The sequence below is a fragment of the Syngnathoides biaculeatus genome, chromosome 6, assembly GCF_019802595.1.
Source record: "Syngnathoides biaculeatus isolate LvHL_M chromosome 6, ASM1980259v1, whole genome shotgun sequence".
Lineage (NCBI taxonomy): Eukaryota > Metazoa > Chordata > Actinopteri > Syngnathiformes > Syngnathidae > Syngnathoides > Syngnathoides biaculeatus.
The window spans coordinates 8,192,113-8,208,234 of NC_084645.1; the positions used below are offsets into that span (position 1 = coordinate 8,192,113).

Sequence of the window (16,122 nt, forward strand, 5' to 3'; positions counted from 1 at the left end):
GAGACGACACAAAATATGTGACATCATTCAAGAGCTATTTTTTTCCACTTGTAACAAATTTTACGCGCGTGATTTTTCGTGTTCAACTGTGCAGAGTTACAAGCATGAGCGCGCAGAGTCGCGCTCGTCAAATGTGAATCACTGGAGACGGACCTGTGTGAGGTGGTCATTAGCTGCATAAAAACACCTGTTCACCCCATACAATCAGTAAGACTCAAACTTGTAACATGGGCAAGACCAAAGAACTCTCCAAAGACACCAGAAACAAAATTGTACAACTCCACATGGCAGGAAAGGGCTACGGAGAAATTGCCAAGCAGCTTGGTGAAAAATGGTCTGCTGTTGGAGCAATCATTAGAAAATGGAAGAAGCTAAATAGTCAGTCACATTTGAAAAGTGTTCGGGTGTGATCAGTCATGCCCGCAGATTTAAACTTATGGGTGTGGTCCACCAGTCATGCCCGCAGATATAAAGTTACGGGTGTGATTAGGGATGGAATCTCAACACCTTAAAATAACTTTGAGTTGTTATACCGGAGTATGTAGTTCTTACCTAATACCATAATCCTAATTTATTGACACTGCACAGACTGAGACAGACATTTTTAAAGAGGTCAATAGACATTCAGTTTCAAAACTAAATATTCATATAATTAAATAATTTTATTTCATCATGATGTATTGTTATAATCTCCCATAATTTGCGGCGCTATCTATTGTCAATCCATTGATGAAAGCTAGCACTAGATTATCTACAGATATAGCTTCCTAAAGCATGAAGAGGGGAAAGGTTTTCAACTTCAAGATAACGTGGTACCACAGTGCAAAATGACCGCATTTAGATATCTTGACGGACTAGTCTAACATTAGAACCAATGTTCCCTCTAATTTTTTACGTGTCTGAACAAACAGCCTGTCTCCTGGCCTCAACCCAATAGAAAATCTTTGGAGGGAGCTGAAAATCCGTGTTTCTCAGCAACAGCCCAGAAACCTGTCTGATCTAGAGATCTGTGTGGAGGAGTAGGCCAAAATCCCTCTTGCACTGTGTGCAAACCTGGTGAAAAACTACAGGAAACGTTTGACCTCTTTAATTGCAAACAAAAGCTACTGTAACAAATATTAACACTGCTTTTCTCAGGTGTTCAAATACTTATTTGCAGTAGCATCACCCAAATATTAAAAAAAAAATCATACATTGTGAATGCTGGATTATCTCTCTCACAGTGGACATGCACCTGCGATGAAAATTTCAGACCCCTCCATGATTTGTAAGTGGGAGAACTTGAAATGTAGCAGGGTCTTCAAATACTTATTTTCTTCACTGTAGTCGGACTCAGACCTCCAATCATGAGTATTTTAGTGCATTATATGAGAATTGTGCCATCCAAGACAAGACTTCGTTGAACTGGTAGTTTCTGTGAGAGAGAGCACACAATTTTTATTTTTAAAAATTACTCCGCTGTGTTCTTTACTCTGTAGGAGTCGATTTTTTGATCATGTTGGTGTGTAACATTTACAATAAATCTGGCTGAGTAAAGGTGTGTGTTTGGGGTGAATGATATCCATGTGTATGATATGGATCTTTGGATCTTTGTGTATGAGTTGGATCCTTGTCATAAAACAGTAAAAAATGTGGCTCATCTCCGACTGGTCGACCTCCTCTTGACTAGTCTATGTTCAACTATATTCCAATTGGTCCTTACAATTCTTTTTGGTATGGCGTGTTTTGGTCTTGTGGTATGGCCTTTCTGTTTTTATTTATTTTTTCCTTTCAAACAGTGGCTAGTGATATTTTTACCTGCCCTATGACCGTTGGCAGGGATGTCACTGACTGTTGTCTTTGGGTGTTTCTACACAACTCTCATGTTTCTGTCATCAACCAATAATAGTACTGGTTCCCAAACCTTTCTTGGTGTGCCTCCTTTTTTGGAGATAAAGTTTTCGGCCCCCATAGCTTGCAATTTTTTCTGCTGACACCCCCTCTTTTAAAACTGCTGTGCAATTGCTGTCTTTGGCTGACCATTTCTGTTGCTCAGTGGACTAATAGTTTCATTATTTTTCACAAGATTCCAAATTGTTGTATTGGCTTTGCCCCATACTTTGGTAATAGATGTGTTCGAATTTACCCCCCCCCCGCTCTCAGCTTCAAAATGGTTTACCTTCCTCCCATGACGGCTCTCTGTTCGTCGTTTGCTTAACAGCTGATGCCTTTTTTTCATAGGTGATACTCTAAAAAACCTCATCTAATCACTCCAAAAGGCAAGAAACACCCTTCAATCACATTCCACTTATTTTGCTCACTTGAAAAGTGGGTGGGTTCAAATAAAAGGTGCCCTGTCCTGAGTCTTTATGGCATCAAGTTGTATATACTATGAAATAAAAGATGAAGTACTGAACTTTGATGTTCTTGATATTTTATATATTCATATCAGTTATATTTTGATTGGATATGAAACTCAAATATCTTCAGTATACAACTAAAACAAAGGCTTTAGGAGGGGACTGTCAACCATAGATGCAAAATTAGGCCACATCCTCAAAAAAAGCCTTTTGTTAAAGGGTATAGGTGATTGTCATTCTCCTTGATATATTATTCATTGATTGTCATCCGTTGGGATGAAACTAGATTTCTCAAGAATAGGATTATTAATGTGTGGTTACTCGTGAAAAAGTAATAACCAGAAACAAATCTGAATAATTATCTTGGCCAGTTTCTGCCTAGCTTGGAGTATTGTGACACTGGAGTTTATAGGTTGACAACACACTACTTTCTTGCATGTGTCTTAGGTTGTCGGGAAAGATGCCAATGTCATGCTGGTTTCAATGGCAGCTAAATGTCTGGCCGGACTGGCCTTCGGTCTCAGGAAGAAGTTTGGATCATATGCAGGACTGGTAAGTTGTAAGAATATATTAATTGAATGTAACTTTTTGGGGACCCTTTTCAGCACACACACTTTTATATTGTTGACATTCAAAGGCCACTGGATTTTTCTTTTTCTTTTTTTTTTTTTATTGGGACATTTTCGAGCTTAGTTTGCATTTCTTTGGAGTGTCACTGTACTGCCATATTTATTTTATTTAAAATGTGAAACCGGAGTCTCTTGACAGACATACAGGGTTCGCACGCAGCCGTAAAAGTCCCTAAAAACCCCTAAATTTTTGAAGGTGCATTTAGGGGCTCCTAAAAGTCCTTAAAATCCGCGAAAACCGGTCAAGCCCCTAAAAAAGCCTTAAATTAAAAAAAATCAAAGGGAGAACCTCTACCGCCAAAATTCTCCCTAAAAAATAAATTAATCTTATGTAAAAAAAAAAAAAAAATAGCGATCCATCTGGCCTCCAAATCAGCCAGAAATTGTCAACGGAAGTCACCGTGTTGACAACTAGTCGCCATCTTGTCGATATTCCATTGTTTGTTTCCGCATTTCACTTCGTCTTCGTTACGACGTAGTGTAGTTCTTTCATCGATCCAACTTGTATCACAGGGAAGTTCATTTTTCAAGAAGCTTGGGTTGAAAGTAAGGAGTTTGGGAACTGGGTTTGTCGAGATCCAAAAGATCAGCACATGTTTTACTGCCATCTGTGCAAGCAGAGTTACCAGCTTGAAAAGATGGGCGTCAAAGCGCTGGAGTTGCACCGGAAAAAGAGGAGACACGCTGATTTGGCGAAGACTCTCTCATCTTCCGTTGGTATGAATCTGTTTCTAAAATATCAAGATAGTGAAGCATCAACTTCAGGCAGTGGTACGAGCAGTGCATGCGCACTAGGGATCGCAAAAAACCGCTTACTTTCATAACCGGTTTTAACCAAACATTTGTAGCAAAAAAACGATTAACCGGTTTTAAAACCATTACCATTGTGGTGTTTACAGAATTCACCCGCGGGACCTTGAGTTGGGGTGCGCGGTTCAGCATGGACTGTTTTTGTTGTTGCTCTTCCGGAGTGACGAGTTCACAGAGTTCCCCCCGTTATGCGAGTAGTGTTTTGATGTCTGCCAATAAAACAAGTTTTTTTCCCGTGTCCGACACTCCGCCTCCTTTTCTCCGGCGCTACGCCATCGATCGTTAATTTACTTCGCTGTCATGGGGTAGATTGTATACAATATTGACAAACAAGCTTGTTGAATGTTGCTTTCAAGAATGCACTCGTGTAAGTTAAATTTTTATTTTTTTTGTAAAAATGTTTTGTTTACATTCTTCTTTCGGACTTTCAGAAAGGGCATGAAAGTATACCGAGCGTTTCCTCGATGCCATGTTTGATGTTTCTTTGATTTAACTGAATGTACTTTTGAGTCCAACTTTACTCTTAACAGCGAAACTTGAAAAAAGTGGAAAAGATGTTGAAAAAATAGCGCAATGTGGAGTACCGGAACCGGAAGAAATGATTGGAAATTTTAACCGATTTCGAAAGTCCGATTACGGTTTCGGTTTTTAAAAAAACCCGAAAACCGGTTATAACCGGTTATTTGTAGCCGGTTGCGATCCCTAATGCGCACATACAGTTGTCCAGCCATCGACTTCAACCAGCCAGAAGTCACGCTTTATGAACGTAGTTCAATACACAAAGACAGACTCGTTAAAGGCAGAGATCGTGTGGACTTTAAAAGTGATCTGCAGCCATTACAGTTACAAATCTTGTAAAAATCGAAATTTTTTGCAGTCATGTTCCCAGACAGTGACATTGCTAAAAACTACCACTGTGGGGAAAGAAAGACTTCGTACCTGGCTACATTTGGCATCGCTGCCCACTTTTCATCTCTACTGCCTCAAAGCCAAAAAAGCCAGAATAGAGACTGACATATCAATGCTTATTGAGAAGGCTGACAGGCTGTGTGAGGAGGCAGAAGAAAAGAGGAATCTGAGGTTTATCACCGAGGCCAATGCACTCAGAGGCAGAGCAAAGGACAAGAGAGCCACTTTGGCACCTCTGCAGCAACAAATAGAGGAGGCACTGGGTAGGCTCAAGGAGCTAGAGTAGGGGTGCTGAGACAGACATCAGTAGAAGACATTTGTGTATATAGTTGCAATCAGTTTTTAGAATCAGTTTTTCTGTATACTGTTATGTGAAGACATTGACAATAGTCATATCAATGAGAACTACCACAAGGGGCGACAGGTGATCACTCTCACAGGTACTGAGATACTGGAACATTTGATAAACCAAGAACGGTTGATGGCACCATTGGGTGAGTCTTTTTTCCTTACTCTTGATTTCCCACGATGGCCCTAAATTTTTTTTGTCTGCCCTAAATTTTTTTCGTGTCAGCCCTAAATTTTTCGTGTCATCCCCTAAGAATGCCCCTAAAAAGCCCTTAATTTTTTTGGGTCAGACTGAGTATGAACCCTGACATACCATTTTACTAATTTAGGTTTGGAACAAAATCTATTTTAAAGTCAACTATCTAAATTAATTAGCACTGCATCAAAATATCTGAATCATTAAACATTACAGTTTTTAGTTGTGACTGAATTATATTACATTTGATATTTGTTGACTCTGCTATGGAATCAGAAAATAAACCAGCAAAAATCAGGTGGATTTTCTTCTTTCGGCTTGTCCCTTTTGGGTTCGCCGCATCGTGTGTCATCTCAGATGAACGCATATATGTTTGGCACAATTTTTACTAACTGGTGGAAAATTCCTCGCTCCCCAGGTTGTTCCAACTATTCTGGAAAAGTTCAAAGAGAAGAAGCCTCAGGTTGTCCAAGCCCTGCAAGAGGCTATTGATGCTATTTTTCTGACTGTAAGTATTCTAAGCATAGAATTTCTCATTTAATCGCCAGAGGAAAAATAAGTATAAGTAAAGGTACGAAAAAAATGCTTAGTACAATAGAGACTTCTCTTTTTTTGACCTGTATTGAATTCCTCTGGCAGTTTTTTTTTTTTTTTTTTTAAATAAAGGAGACACACTATGGTCAAATGCTTCTGATTTATTTAAAAAAAAAATCTGATCAGATATTTGTCTACCTAATTCAAATGAAAGCATTTCCTCACTATATTAAACTTATGCAGTACTATTTATGTAAGTGCTGACCAGTTTCACTCATTTCCTCAAGGTGTGGCTCAAAGGGGAGTACTTGGTGGCTAAGCCAACACTGATGTGGCCCAGCTGGGCAAAGCCCAAAGGGGCAGCATGGGTGCCCTTTCCCATGGACTCCCCACCTGTGGGAGTGGCCAAGATAGACGGTGAAGCAATGAGTTGGGTGGTGGTTAAAGCCACCAACCTCGGCAGTCTGATCCGCAGTTAAAAAAGATAGCTCTTTGTGTTTTCTTTTTTTTTGGCTTGTCCCGTTAGGGGTCGCCACAGTGCATTATCTTTTTCCATCCAAGCCTATCTCATGCATCCTCTCTAACTCCCACGGTCCTCATGTCCTCCCTCACAACATACATCAACCCTTTCTTTGGTCTTCCTCTCACTCTTTTGCAGAGCAGCTCCATCCTCAGGACCCTTCTATGAATATACTCACTCTCTCGCCTCTGAACATGTCCAAACCATCTAAGTCTGCTCTCTCTAACCTTGTCTCTGTAACATCTAACTTTGGATGTCCCTCGAATGAACTCATTTCTCATCCTATCCAACCCGTTTGCTCCGAGCGAGAACCTCAGCATCTTCATTTCTGCTACCTCCAGTTCCGCTTCCTGTTGTTTCTTCAGAGCAACAGTCTCTAATCTGTACATCATGGCCGGCCTCACCACTGTTTTAGAAACTTTGCCCTTCATCTTTGCGGATACTCTTCTGTATTGTAGAACACCAGACATCTTCCACCAGCTGTTCCATCTCGCTTGGACCCGTTTCTTCACGTCCTTACTGCACTCACCATTGGTCTATATTGTTGACCCCAAGTATTTGAAGTTGTGCACCCTCGCTATCACTTCTGCGTGTAGCCTCACACTTCCCCCTCCACCTCTCTCATTCACGCACATGTATTCCGTTTTACTTTGGCCAATCCTCATTCCTCTCCTTTCCAGTGCGTACCTCCATCTTTCAAATTGTTCCTCAGCCTGCTCCCTCCTTTCACTGCAGATCACAATATCATCTGCGAACATCATGGTCCAAGGGGATTCCAGTCTAACCTCGTCTGTCAGTCTATCCATTACTACCGCAAATGGGAAGGGGCTTAGCACGGTACCCTGATGCAGTCCCACCTCCACCTTAAATTCTCCTGACACATCAACGGCACATCTCAGCGCTGTTCAGATGCCCTCAAATGTCCTGTACTGTTCTAACATATTTCTCCGCCACACCAGACTTGCGCATGCAGTAGTACCACAGTTCCTTTCTTGGAACTCTGTCATATGCTTTTTCTAGGTCTACAAATACACAATGTAGCTCCTTCTGACCTTCTCTGTACTTTTCCATGAGCATCCTCAAGGCAAATAATGCACCTGTGGTACTCTTTCTAGACATGAAACCATACTGTTTCTTGCAGATACTGGCTTCTGACCTGAGTCTACCCTCCACTACTCCTTCCCATAACTTCATTGTGTTGCTCATCAACTTTATTCCTCTTTATTTGGCACAGCTCTACAAGTCCCCTTTATTCTTAAAATGGGAACTAGCACACTTTTTCTCCATTCTTCAGGCATCTTCTTGCCTGCTAGTATTGTAACCTCTTTCTAGGCATGAAACCATACTGTTGGAGTCACTCACATTTAACGAGCGTAACTGTGCTCGCATATCTGCACAGTCAAGCATGAAAAATCACGCGCGTAAAATTTAAGAGTAGGCTAAAATAGCTATTGATTTATTTCATAAACGTTGTTAACTCAACAAGCCTGCTCCAAAACATCCAGTATTCACCCGGAAACAGGAAATGCAAGATTACTGTACTGAGCATGTGTGGAAGTTAGGCCGAAACCGCATGTCCAGAGCTGCTTTACGTACTGTGAGCGCATTTACGTCACAACAGACATACTGATCTACATAATGAGTCTTGTCAAAGGAAATTCAGTTACACCAGGGATGCTCATTGCGTCGATCGCGAGGCAGTGTGACTGCGAATATATCGAGCCCACGCACATCAAGGCGCGTTCTAGCAAGCTGGCCTAATATTTACGGCAGTCCCGCGATGCATGCTACCCCTCCCCCTCCCCCAGCCCACAACAATACTTCACGATTGCTGACAGGAATGTTTGTTACAATGTATCACAACCTTGTTGCCACAAAGGCCGATTATGTTGAACTAAAGTTTCAACATCTTCATCACATTGCGGTATAGACCGTTCATGTTTATTCCTTGACAGGACAGTGCATTGAACTTTTCTTCAGATAGTTTGTCCTATCAAGAATTTTTATTGATGAAAATTTTTAAATACCTCATATCATGTTTTACTAATCAGTTGAAATTGGAAATGATCATTTCATAGTTTTCATTTTTTTTCTATTTTTGTTTTGTATTTGTTTATTTTTAATTTACAGTTATGTTATATTAATCCAGTAAATTATTTTAAGGTCTTGAGATTCCATCCCTAAGCACACCCGCAACTTTATCTGTGAGCATGAATGACCATGCCCGTACATTTTTCAAATATGAGTGACTGCTGTTGGACGCAGATACTGACTTCTGTCCTGAGTCTAGCTTCCACTACTCTTTCCCATTACTTCGTGCGGCTCATCATCTTTACAGGGATAAGAATATTCCGCCGATTGGCGGATTTCCGACATTTTCAGAACAAAATGACCATTCTCGAGATAAGTGCAAATCCATTGAGAAAATTTCAGGGGTAGGGTATCGTGCGCCTGCCTCTCGGTGGTGGGCTCCGAGCTTTAAGTTCAGCTTAGTGCTAGCACAATCACTACTAACATAAGTATACCAACAGCTGTTTGTCACCACTCACTGTGGGTAACTCCAGAGTAGAAGAGTGCAATCCCTCTCAAAACTATGAGTACCAGAACCCAAGATGTGCGTGGAAGTCAGCTCAGTGACAGAGCTCGTGCACCTAAGTCATCGAAATCACTTGATTGGCCATATTGCTGGTAAAGCTCAGTATTGTTCAATGCTAAGGCGGTTGGAGACGACACGAAAACATGTAACTTCTCACTTGCTCGGTAGTGTAAATATTTGCATTTTACGACATAAACATGAAAACTTGTTTGCAGCAGATTATTCGATTGGACAACAGAGTTATACATATAACAATCTAATCGTGTTAGTGGTTAATTGAGTTTCACCATTGCCATGTACATGTTCTCGGTTCTCAGAAATCGTAGTGTAACTTGTTAGTTAGGCAAGTAATGGCGCGTGGGACTGAGCGACAGTGTGTTCAAAGTTTTATGATGGTGAAAGTGTTAGAAAAAAAAAAGGATGAAGATTGAGTGAAGGCAATTGACAAGGATGCTGGAATCAAAAACTGTTTTAGATGGGCATGGCTGGAAAGATCAGTGACTGTGGAGATCGACATTCAAACCGTCAAGACGAATGTGGGCGACCACAGGAAAGTAGACGTCGCGGAAAAAGTTTTTTGCACTTTATGTTCTGATATGATAAATGATATGATAAAGAGAGACTGACTGTGCGAGAGATGCTGGTGGAAAAAAAGGAAGAAAAGTGATTGAATATATTTTGCCTGATAAAGCAGCCTACAGCACATATGTGGTAAGGTAATTTTTATTCATATTGTTCTAAAAACTTTCGCTTCATCTCTACACTATACTAATTCTATAAATAACTGCATATCAAAAAGAAAATATAATGGTGTATCCATTAAATGGTGAAAGAGATTGAAAATTCATTCTGAAGTTTGGCAAATGGTGAATCTCTTATATGTAATGTGCGTCAAATAAGTACAATAATTCAAGCATTGAAGAAATGAAACTGATATTTCAAATTTTGCTGTACTGGTAGAGCACCAAACAAGGGACATTTTTTTCCACAAATAGTTAAATTCAGTGTTGAAATTAATTTTTTGTTCTAACAAATTGCTAAAATTGCCTAGCTTCCGGGAGCTTCGCGGCCCCCAGATACCTGGCTAATTTTCAGACTTTATTCTCATTTGGCATTCTCATCCCTGTCTTTATTCCTTTTGTAGTTTCCACAGTTCTGAACATCGCCTTTGTTCTTAAAAATGGGGACTAGCACACTTTTCCTCCATTCTTCTGGCATCTTCTCTCCCGCTAGTATTCTGTTGAATAAGTTGGTCAAAAATTCCACACCCACCTCTCTGCATTGCGTCCATACCTCGACTGGTATGTAATCGGGACCAACTGCCTTTCCATTTTTCATCCTTTGTAGTGCCTTTTGAACATTCTTCTTGCCACAATCATGCCACAATCATTGCCACTTCCCGGTCATTCGCGCTTGCCTCTTCTACTGTTCCTTCTCTCCCATTTTCCTCTTTCATTAACTTCTCAAAGTACTCTTTCCATCTACTTAGATCACTACTGGCACCAGTCAGCACATTTCCATTGCTATCCTTAATCACCTTTTACTTGGTGCACATCCTTCCCATCTCTATCCCTCTGTCTGGCCAGCCTGTAGGGATCCTTTTCTCCCTACCAGCTGAAAAGACCAAAAAAGATTGGATTTCGGCAGTTAAACGTGATGGATGGTGCCCAACCAAATACGTGACTGTGTAGTGATCACTTTATTTCAGGTTGGAATTATTCTTCTCAATCTCAAATTCTCAAGAAGTATTTATAATGCCAAGTTGGCTCTTGTGAAAGCAATGCGTTAAAAAAAAAAAAAACGACAGGGCGTCGTCTCTGACGGACATGGAAGCATGTGGCGGCCACACGTTAAAGTTCGGTAAACCTCTTCCCAACAGACTTTTTTTTTTTTTTTTTTAAATATCCATTGTTCTCAAATGAGTCCAATGTGTATTTAAAAAAAAAAAAAGAAAAACAGTTGGTCACAGAGAGGTTTACTTAGGTTAACGTATGGCCGCGACCCATTTCCGTGTACGGGAGCTGAAGCCTATCCCAGCGTTTTTTGTTTTTTTTTTCTCTTTTTATAAATACACATTGGTCTCATTTGAGGACAATGCATATTTAAAAAATAAAATAAAAAAAAAAAAGTCTGTCACAGAGAAGTTTCCCAAAGTTTAACATGTGGCTATAACTGTAATAACCTTGGGGGAATCACACTCCTCAGCCTCCCTAGTAATGTTTATAGAGCTCATGCACCTACGTCATAAAATCACGTGACTTGGCACAAACAAAGCATTATTGCAAGTTAATTCTGCTGTGACGAAATGAAAATATGTCTTATAGCATGATGTCTGATACTGTTAATCATTTAGGTAATAATAAATGAAGATACGTGTAAAAATTAGAGACACTGTCATAGAGGACCCTGAAGTTGATGTTTTCACTAATAAGAAAGTGGACTGTTAATTCGCTTCCGCTTGTCTTGGACAACAGGATCTACATATGTATCTGGTGAGTAAATCATCGAGATTTACACAGAAGAGTTTGAAACCGTAGAAAAGTTTGGACACATGCAAATACTTCATTGCTGGATCTGTTCTCAATCAGGAATAAATCCCACATAGTGATGGACCCACTCAGATTTTTTTCAATACAAATAGCAATATTTAAATAATTGACCCCTGATTTTACACCAACTCCCATTCATTAACTATGATTGGGGGGAAAAAAAGAAGACGGCTCCTCCGTACATGAAACATGCCATACGTAAACCTCTCTGCGACAGACGGTGAATTTTCTTTTTATAAATATGCATGGTTCTCAAATGAGTCAATTTGACATTATAGATACTTCTTTGTAATTTGAGATTAAGAATAATTCATACCTGAAATGAAGTGATCGCGACAGCTGTGTATTTCATTGGGCACCATCCATCACGTTTAATTGCCGCAATCCATCGAACTTTTTTGGTCTTTACAGTTGGTATTCCATAGAATGATCTCTTTGAATGTCAGTCTCGTCTGTCGTGACAACCAACAGCACAACAGGTCCGGATTTTGTAAATATTCTCCTCGGGTCGAGCAGCTCTGTTTGACCGGCAGTATGGTGCCGTGAAAAATGTGATGTCATGTGCACGAGCTCTATTTAGGGGTTCTGGAAAGGTGGGTCCATCGGGAAGTCTAATCTCAGATTCAGGAGTAGCATATTGGGTTGCTGTGGAACACTGGACCAGCTAAACATGCTTGACAAGGTCCTTGGGAGTCATCATAGTTCGCCCAATTAGTATACAGCTTTTGTAGATTCTGAGGGTTTTGACTGTCCCTCAAGGACTCCTGTGTAGGATGCTCCATGAATAAGGGGAACAGGACCGTGTGGTCCAGGCTGTTCTGGCTACACTCCCATGCAACACCAATATTTGTTTCATTGCTTTAGATATAGAGATTTACTTTTCTCATCTTGTTAACAATTAGTGCTTTGTCTTTTCTTTGTTTTCCTCTCTTCTCTAGAAAGTTTAGTCTGTTCGACCGATTGACTCATTTTCCTTTTATTTTAATACTAAGAAACCACATCAGAAGCTTAAAAACCCCTGTGATGCACAAACTATTTTGGCATTAAGGGAATACAGATCATTCTCCTTGATGTAAAAGCGGAACAGGACAAAAAAAATGGAGTCTTCGGGGATTCATGGTAGTTCATGAGTCTTCATGTCCTTTGTGGACTTAATGAACACGTGGTCCTGATGGCTTCATCAAGAGATGATCTTTAACTCTCACTGGTGTGCCATACAGTGGAATGTGAAGCACCAGGTCTGAAAATCAGCACCTCCAAATCTGAGGCCACAGCGTTCTGTTGGAAAAGGCTTGAGTGACCTCTCCAGGTCTGCACATGAGCTCCTGCCCCAGATGAAGGAATTCAAGTACCTCAGGGTTCATGAGTTGAGGAAAAGAATGGAGAAGGGAGATCAACAGGCAGATTGATGCAGCACCTGCAGTAATGAGCATGTTGTATCTGATCTGTTATCGCTAAGTCCGAAAGGCAAAGCTGTTGATCTACTAGTCCATTTATGTTCCAACTCACCCATTTTCACAAGTTGTGGGTCATGATACAAAAACGTTTGTTTACAAGTGGGCTAAATGAGTTTCATCCACAGGGCTAGATGCTTGTTTAACCGGGACTGACTTAGCCGATCTGCTGCTCCTCTGCATAGAGAGGAGCCAGACAAGGTAGCTCAGGCATCTGGTTAGAAAGCCCCGCTAGATGCCTCCCTGGTGAAGTCACACTGAGAGCAGGCCCTGGGGACAACCCAGGACATGGAGGAGAGACTGTCTCTTGGCTGGTCTGCAAACGCCTAGGGATCCCCCTGGAAGAGCTGAACGAAGTGACAAGGGAGAGGGAAGTCTATGCTTGGCAGACTATGCCTGGCATATCAGTTCACCAGAATTATGCAGAAACCTGCAATGTCTATTGCGCACATGTACATTGCGATAATCTAACGATAAAATGTTGAGTCCTAATCCAAGTTCAAATGAGTTCATGAGAATTATTGGTGCATTGCTTATGTTTTTAGTGCAATACTCTATTTAATAATTTTATTTTTTTGCGCCCAGTTTAATGTAATATGTAACTGTCGTCTAGACTACTCTGCAAAATTTGTCGGAGGACATCCTCGCTGTGATGGATAATAAAAACCCTTCCATAAAGCAGCAAGCCTCTCTGTTTTTGGCCCGCTCCTTCAGACACTGCACACAGGCTACGCTGCCCAAGAGTGTTCTCAAACCCTTCTGTGCTGCCCTAGTAAAGGTACACGTGTGCACATTGCATGATGAAAGAAAACAAGTCTGAACTACTCATCATCTGTACGTGTTGTACTCAATCAGCAAGTGAATGACTCTGCTCCAGAAGTGCGTGATGCTGCCTTTGAAGCTGTGGCAACATCTATGAAAGTGGTGGGGGAGAAAGCTGTGAACCCTTACCTTGCTGATTTGGATAAACTAAAAGTTGACAAGGTGAAATATGATCAGTGAGATTGTTCGAAAGCTCCCTGTTCAGTTGTCTGAGCCCATAGTTTGTCACTTACTGCTGTTCTGGATTTTTTTGTGAATAGATAAAAGAGTGTGCTGATAAAGTTGAACTCCCAGGAGGGAAGAAGGGTGCAGGAGGGGGAGGAGCTGTAGAGAAGAAACCAGCAGCTAAAGGACCTTCTGCTGCTGAATCTCAATCTAAATCCCATGGCCCACCCAAGAAAACCCCAAGTGCAGCCTCCAGCAAGGTAGGAGTTTAATGGTTTTATCATTAAATTAATTTCTGGATCATGTAATATGGCTTCATCTTAAATCAATACGTTATTACTGACAAACTACATTTAACATTGTAGTTTGTTGATGGATAAATTACACCATAGTCTGAAAAGTGTTTGACATTTTATTAAAATTTTGGGTTTACATTTATATGATTTTAGCCATGAATGCATTTATTTTTCAAGTTATTTTTTTCTTCAATTTCAATTACTGTATTTTCCACACCAAAAAAAAAACGCACGGGATTGAGAAAATATGGGAACCAAATCAATCCAGATTATATCCCTGTTGATCTGAATGAAACATAGCTGTCTGTAAATTGTGAATATCTTTTTCTAGCCGTCTGTTGGTCCACCAAAGAGAAGCAAAACGGTCTCTTCTGCCAGTGGGAAACCCAAAAAGAACACAGACAAAGACATAACAGAAAGCGAACTGTCGGTAAGTTTACCAACGCTATTCGGGCATTATTAGAGTGCATGACCATAATAGCTTTTATTGTGTTTGTCAATTGTTTGAATTGTAATGTTTCTGTATTCTTGTGGCTAAATATCCCATGACAACATTGTCTTGCTATTATGGTACTCTTTGAAAACTGTCAAAACTGTTCAGTTAAACTATTTTGGTTCAAGATGGTGGTGTGTATGACTGTTGTGGTACACACACCCACAAGCTCCCCCAATTTTTAGGCATTACACAATCGGGATTTTAGTGACCGATCAGCGAGTTTGAATAACCGATTCGATCACAAGATAGTGCAATGAGTCTGAATGTAGGTACTTGCCTACTTAAATGTTCCAAAAATATATATTGACAATAAAAATCTTCCTGTCTGCCACTGAGGATGGCAGCAGACAGAACAAAGCAATGGTCTTCTACTAGATGACAGTAAATACATATACTAATCTCTTTATGTGACTTTTTTTTATGTTTGTGTTCCGTACGATTTTTCAATTATAAAATGGTTGCTACTCTGGTCAGATAAGCGGTTCAACACAGCACCATGTATATACAGAATCACGAGTGGTAGCAAAGGCTTGGTAGGCTATATAACGTTTTGTTGATTACTTGCAAGTCGTCTTAAAAGTATGTGAACATGCCTCAAGCAAGCCTTAAAACGAACGTCCTTCCGTCCTGAGCACTGGTGACTACCAAACCCCCCCCACCCATTTTTTTCTGATAATGCAGTCAGTGCGATCCACTTGCATTGTCGTCCCCACAGTAACAAGATTTTACAATTGCATTTGAGTTGACCAGACTAAAGCCCACCGATTGTTAAAAAAATAGGATGCGGTGATTTCTGACTACAAGAAGTAATCTGACATAGTGCACTCATGAGAGCAAATTTGTCTTGTCTGATCTGCATATTGTCTTGTCTCAGCCATCTTTTTTTAAATAACTGTATTGACTGTCAAATCTTTACAATTATACATCAAATGACACAAAAATATTTAAATACATCTGTGTAAAAATAAAGTAGCTTTTGGATTCACATACTGTGCACAACAGCGGCGTGGAGTAAATGTCTTTCTCAGAGCCGATCAATGACATCACTAATCGGATTGGTGAATTATGACATTATAACAAATCACCAGACATTTCCAATTATCAGTTGATCCAATCAGGACAATTAAAGCTACTCAGGAAAGGGTTGCATCGAGCACTCTGCCATAAAGTCTCATTTGGTGGAGGGCAGCAGTGATGGTTGACTTTATAGAACTTTCTCCCGTCTGGATCTCTGTTTGGGTAATTCTTTATATCCAATGCTCTTCTCCCCTGATTGCTCTGTTTGGCCAGACAGGCAGCTCTCAGAAGGGTTCTGGTTGTTCCAAATGTCCGTTTAAGGATTATGGAGGTCATTGTGTTAGGAATCTGAATTGCCGCAGATTTTTTTGTTGTTGTTGTTGTTATTTTGGAGTTCCATGTCTTGCCACAATTCTGTTTTTGAGTATGGCATTTCCTTTCA

The 16,122-nt window shown here is 40.4% G+C and overlaps 1 protein-coding gene across 3 annotated transcripts in view; it reads left to right on the plus strand.

The window, feature by feature from the left end:
• The window catches only part of ckap5 (cytoskeleton associated protein 5), a 108,300-nt gene that overhangs the window by 27,180 nt on the left and 64,998 nt on the right, over positions 1-16,122 (plus strand). For all 3 annotated transcript variants that reach the window (XM_061821761.1, XM_061821762.1, XM_061821763.1), the window contains exons 9-14: positions 2,787-2,891; positions 5,650-5,739; positions 13,498-13,662; positions 13,740-13,868; positions 13,967-14,131; positions 14,499-14,597. In XM_061821761.1, coding sequence (XP_061677745.1) covers positions 2,787-2,891; positions 5,650-5,739; positions 13,498-13,662; positions 13,740-13,868; positions 13,967-14,131; positions 14,499-14,597 — 753 coding nt within the window. The remainder of the gene's footprint in view (positions 1-2,786; positions 2,892-5,649; positions 5,740-13,497; positions 13,663-13,739; positions 13,869-13,966; positions 14,132-14,498; positions 14,598-16,122) is intronic.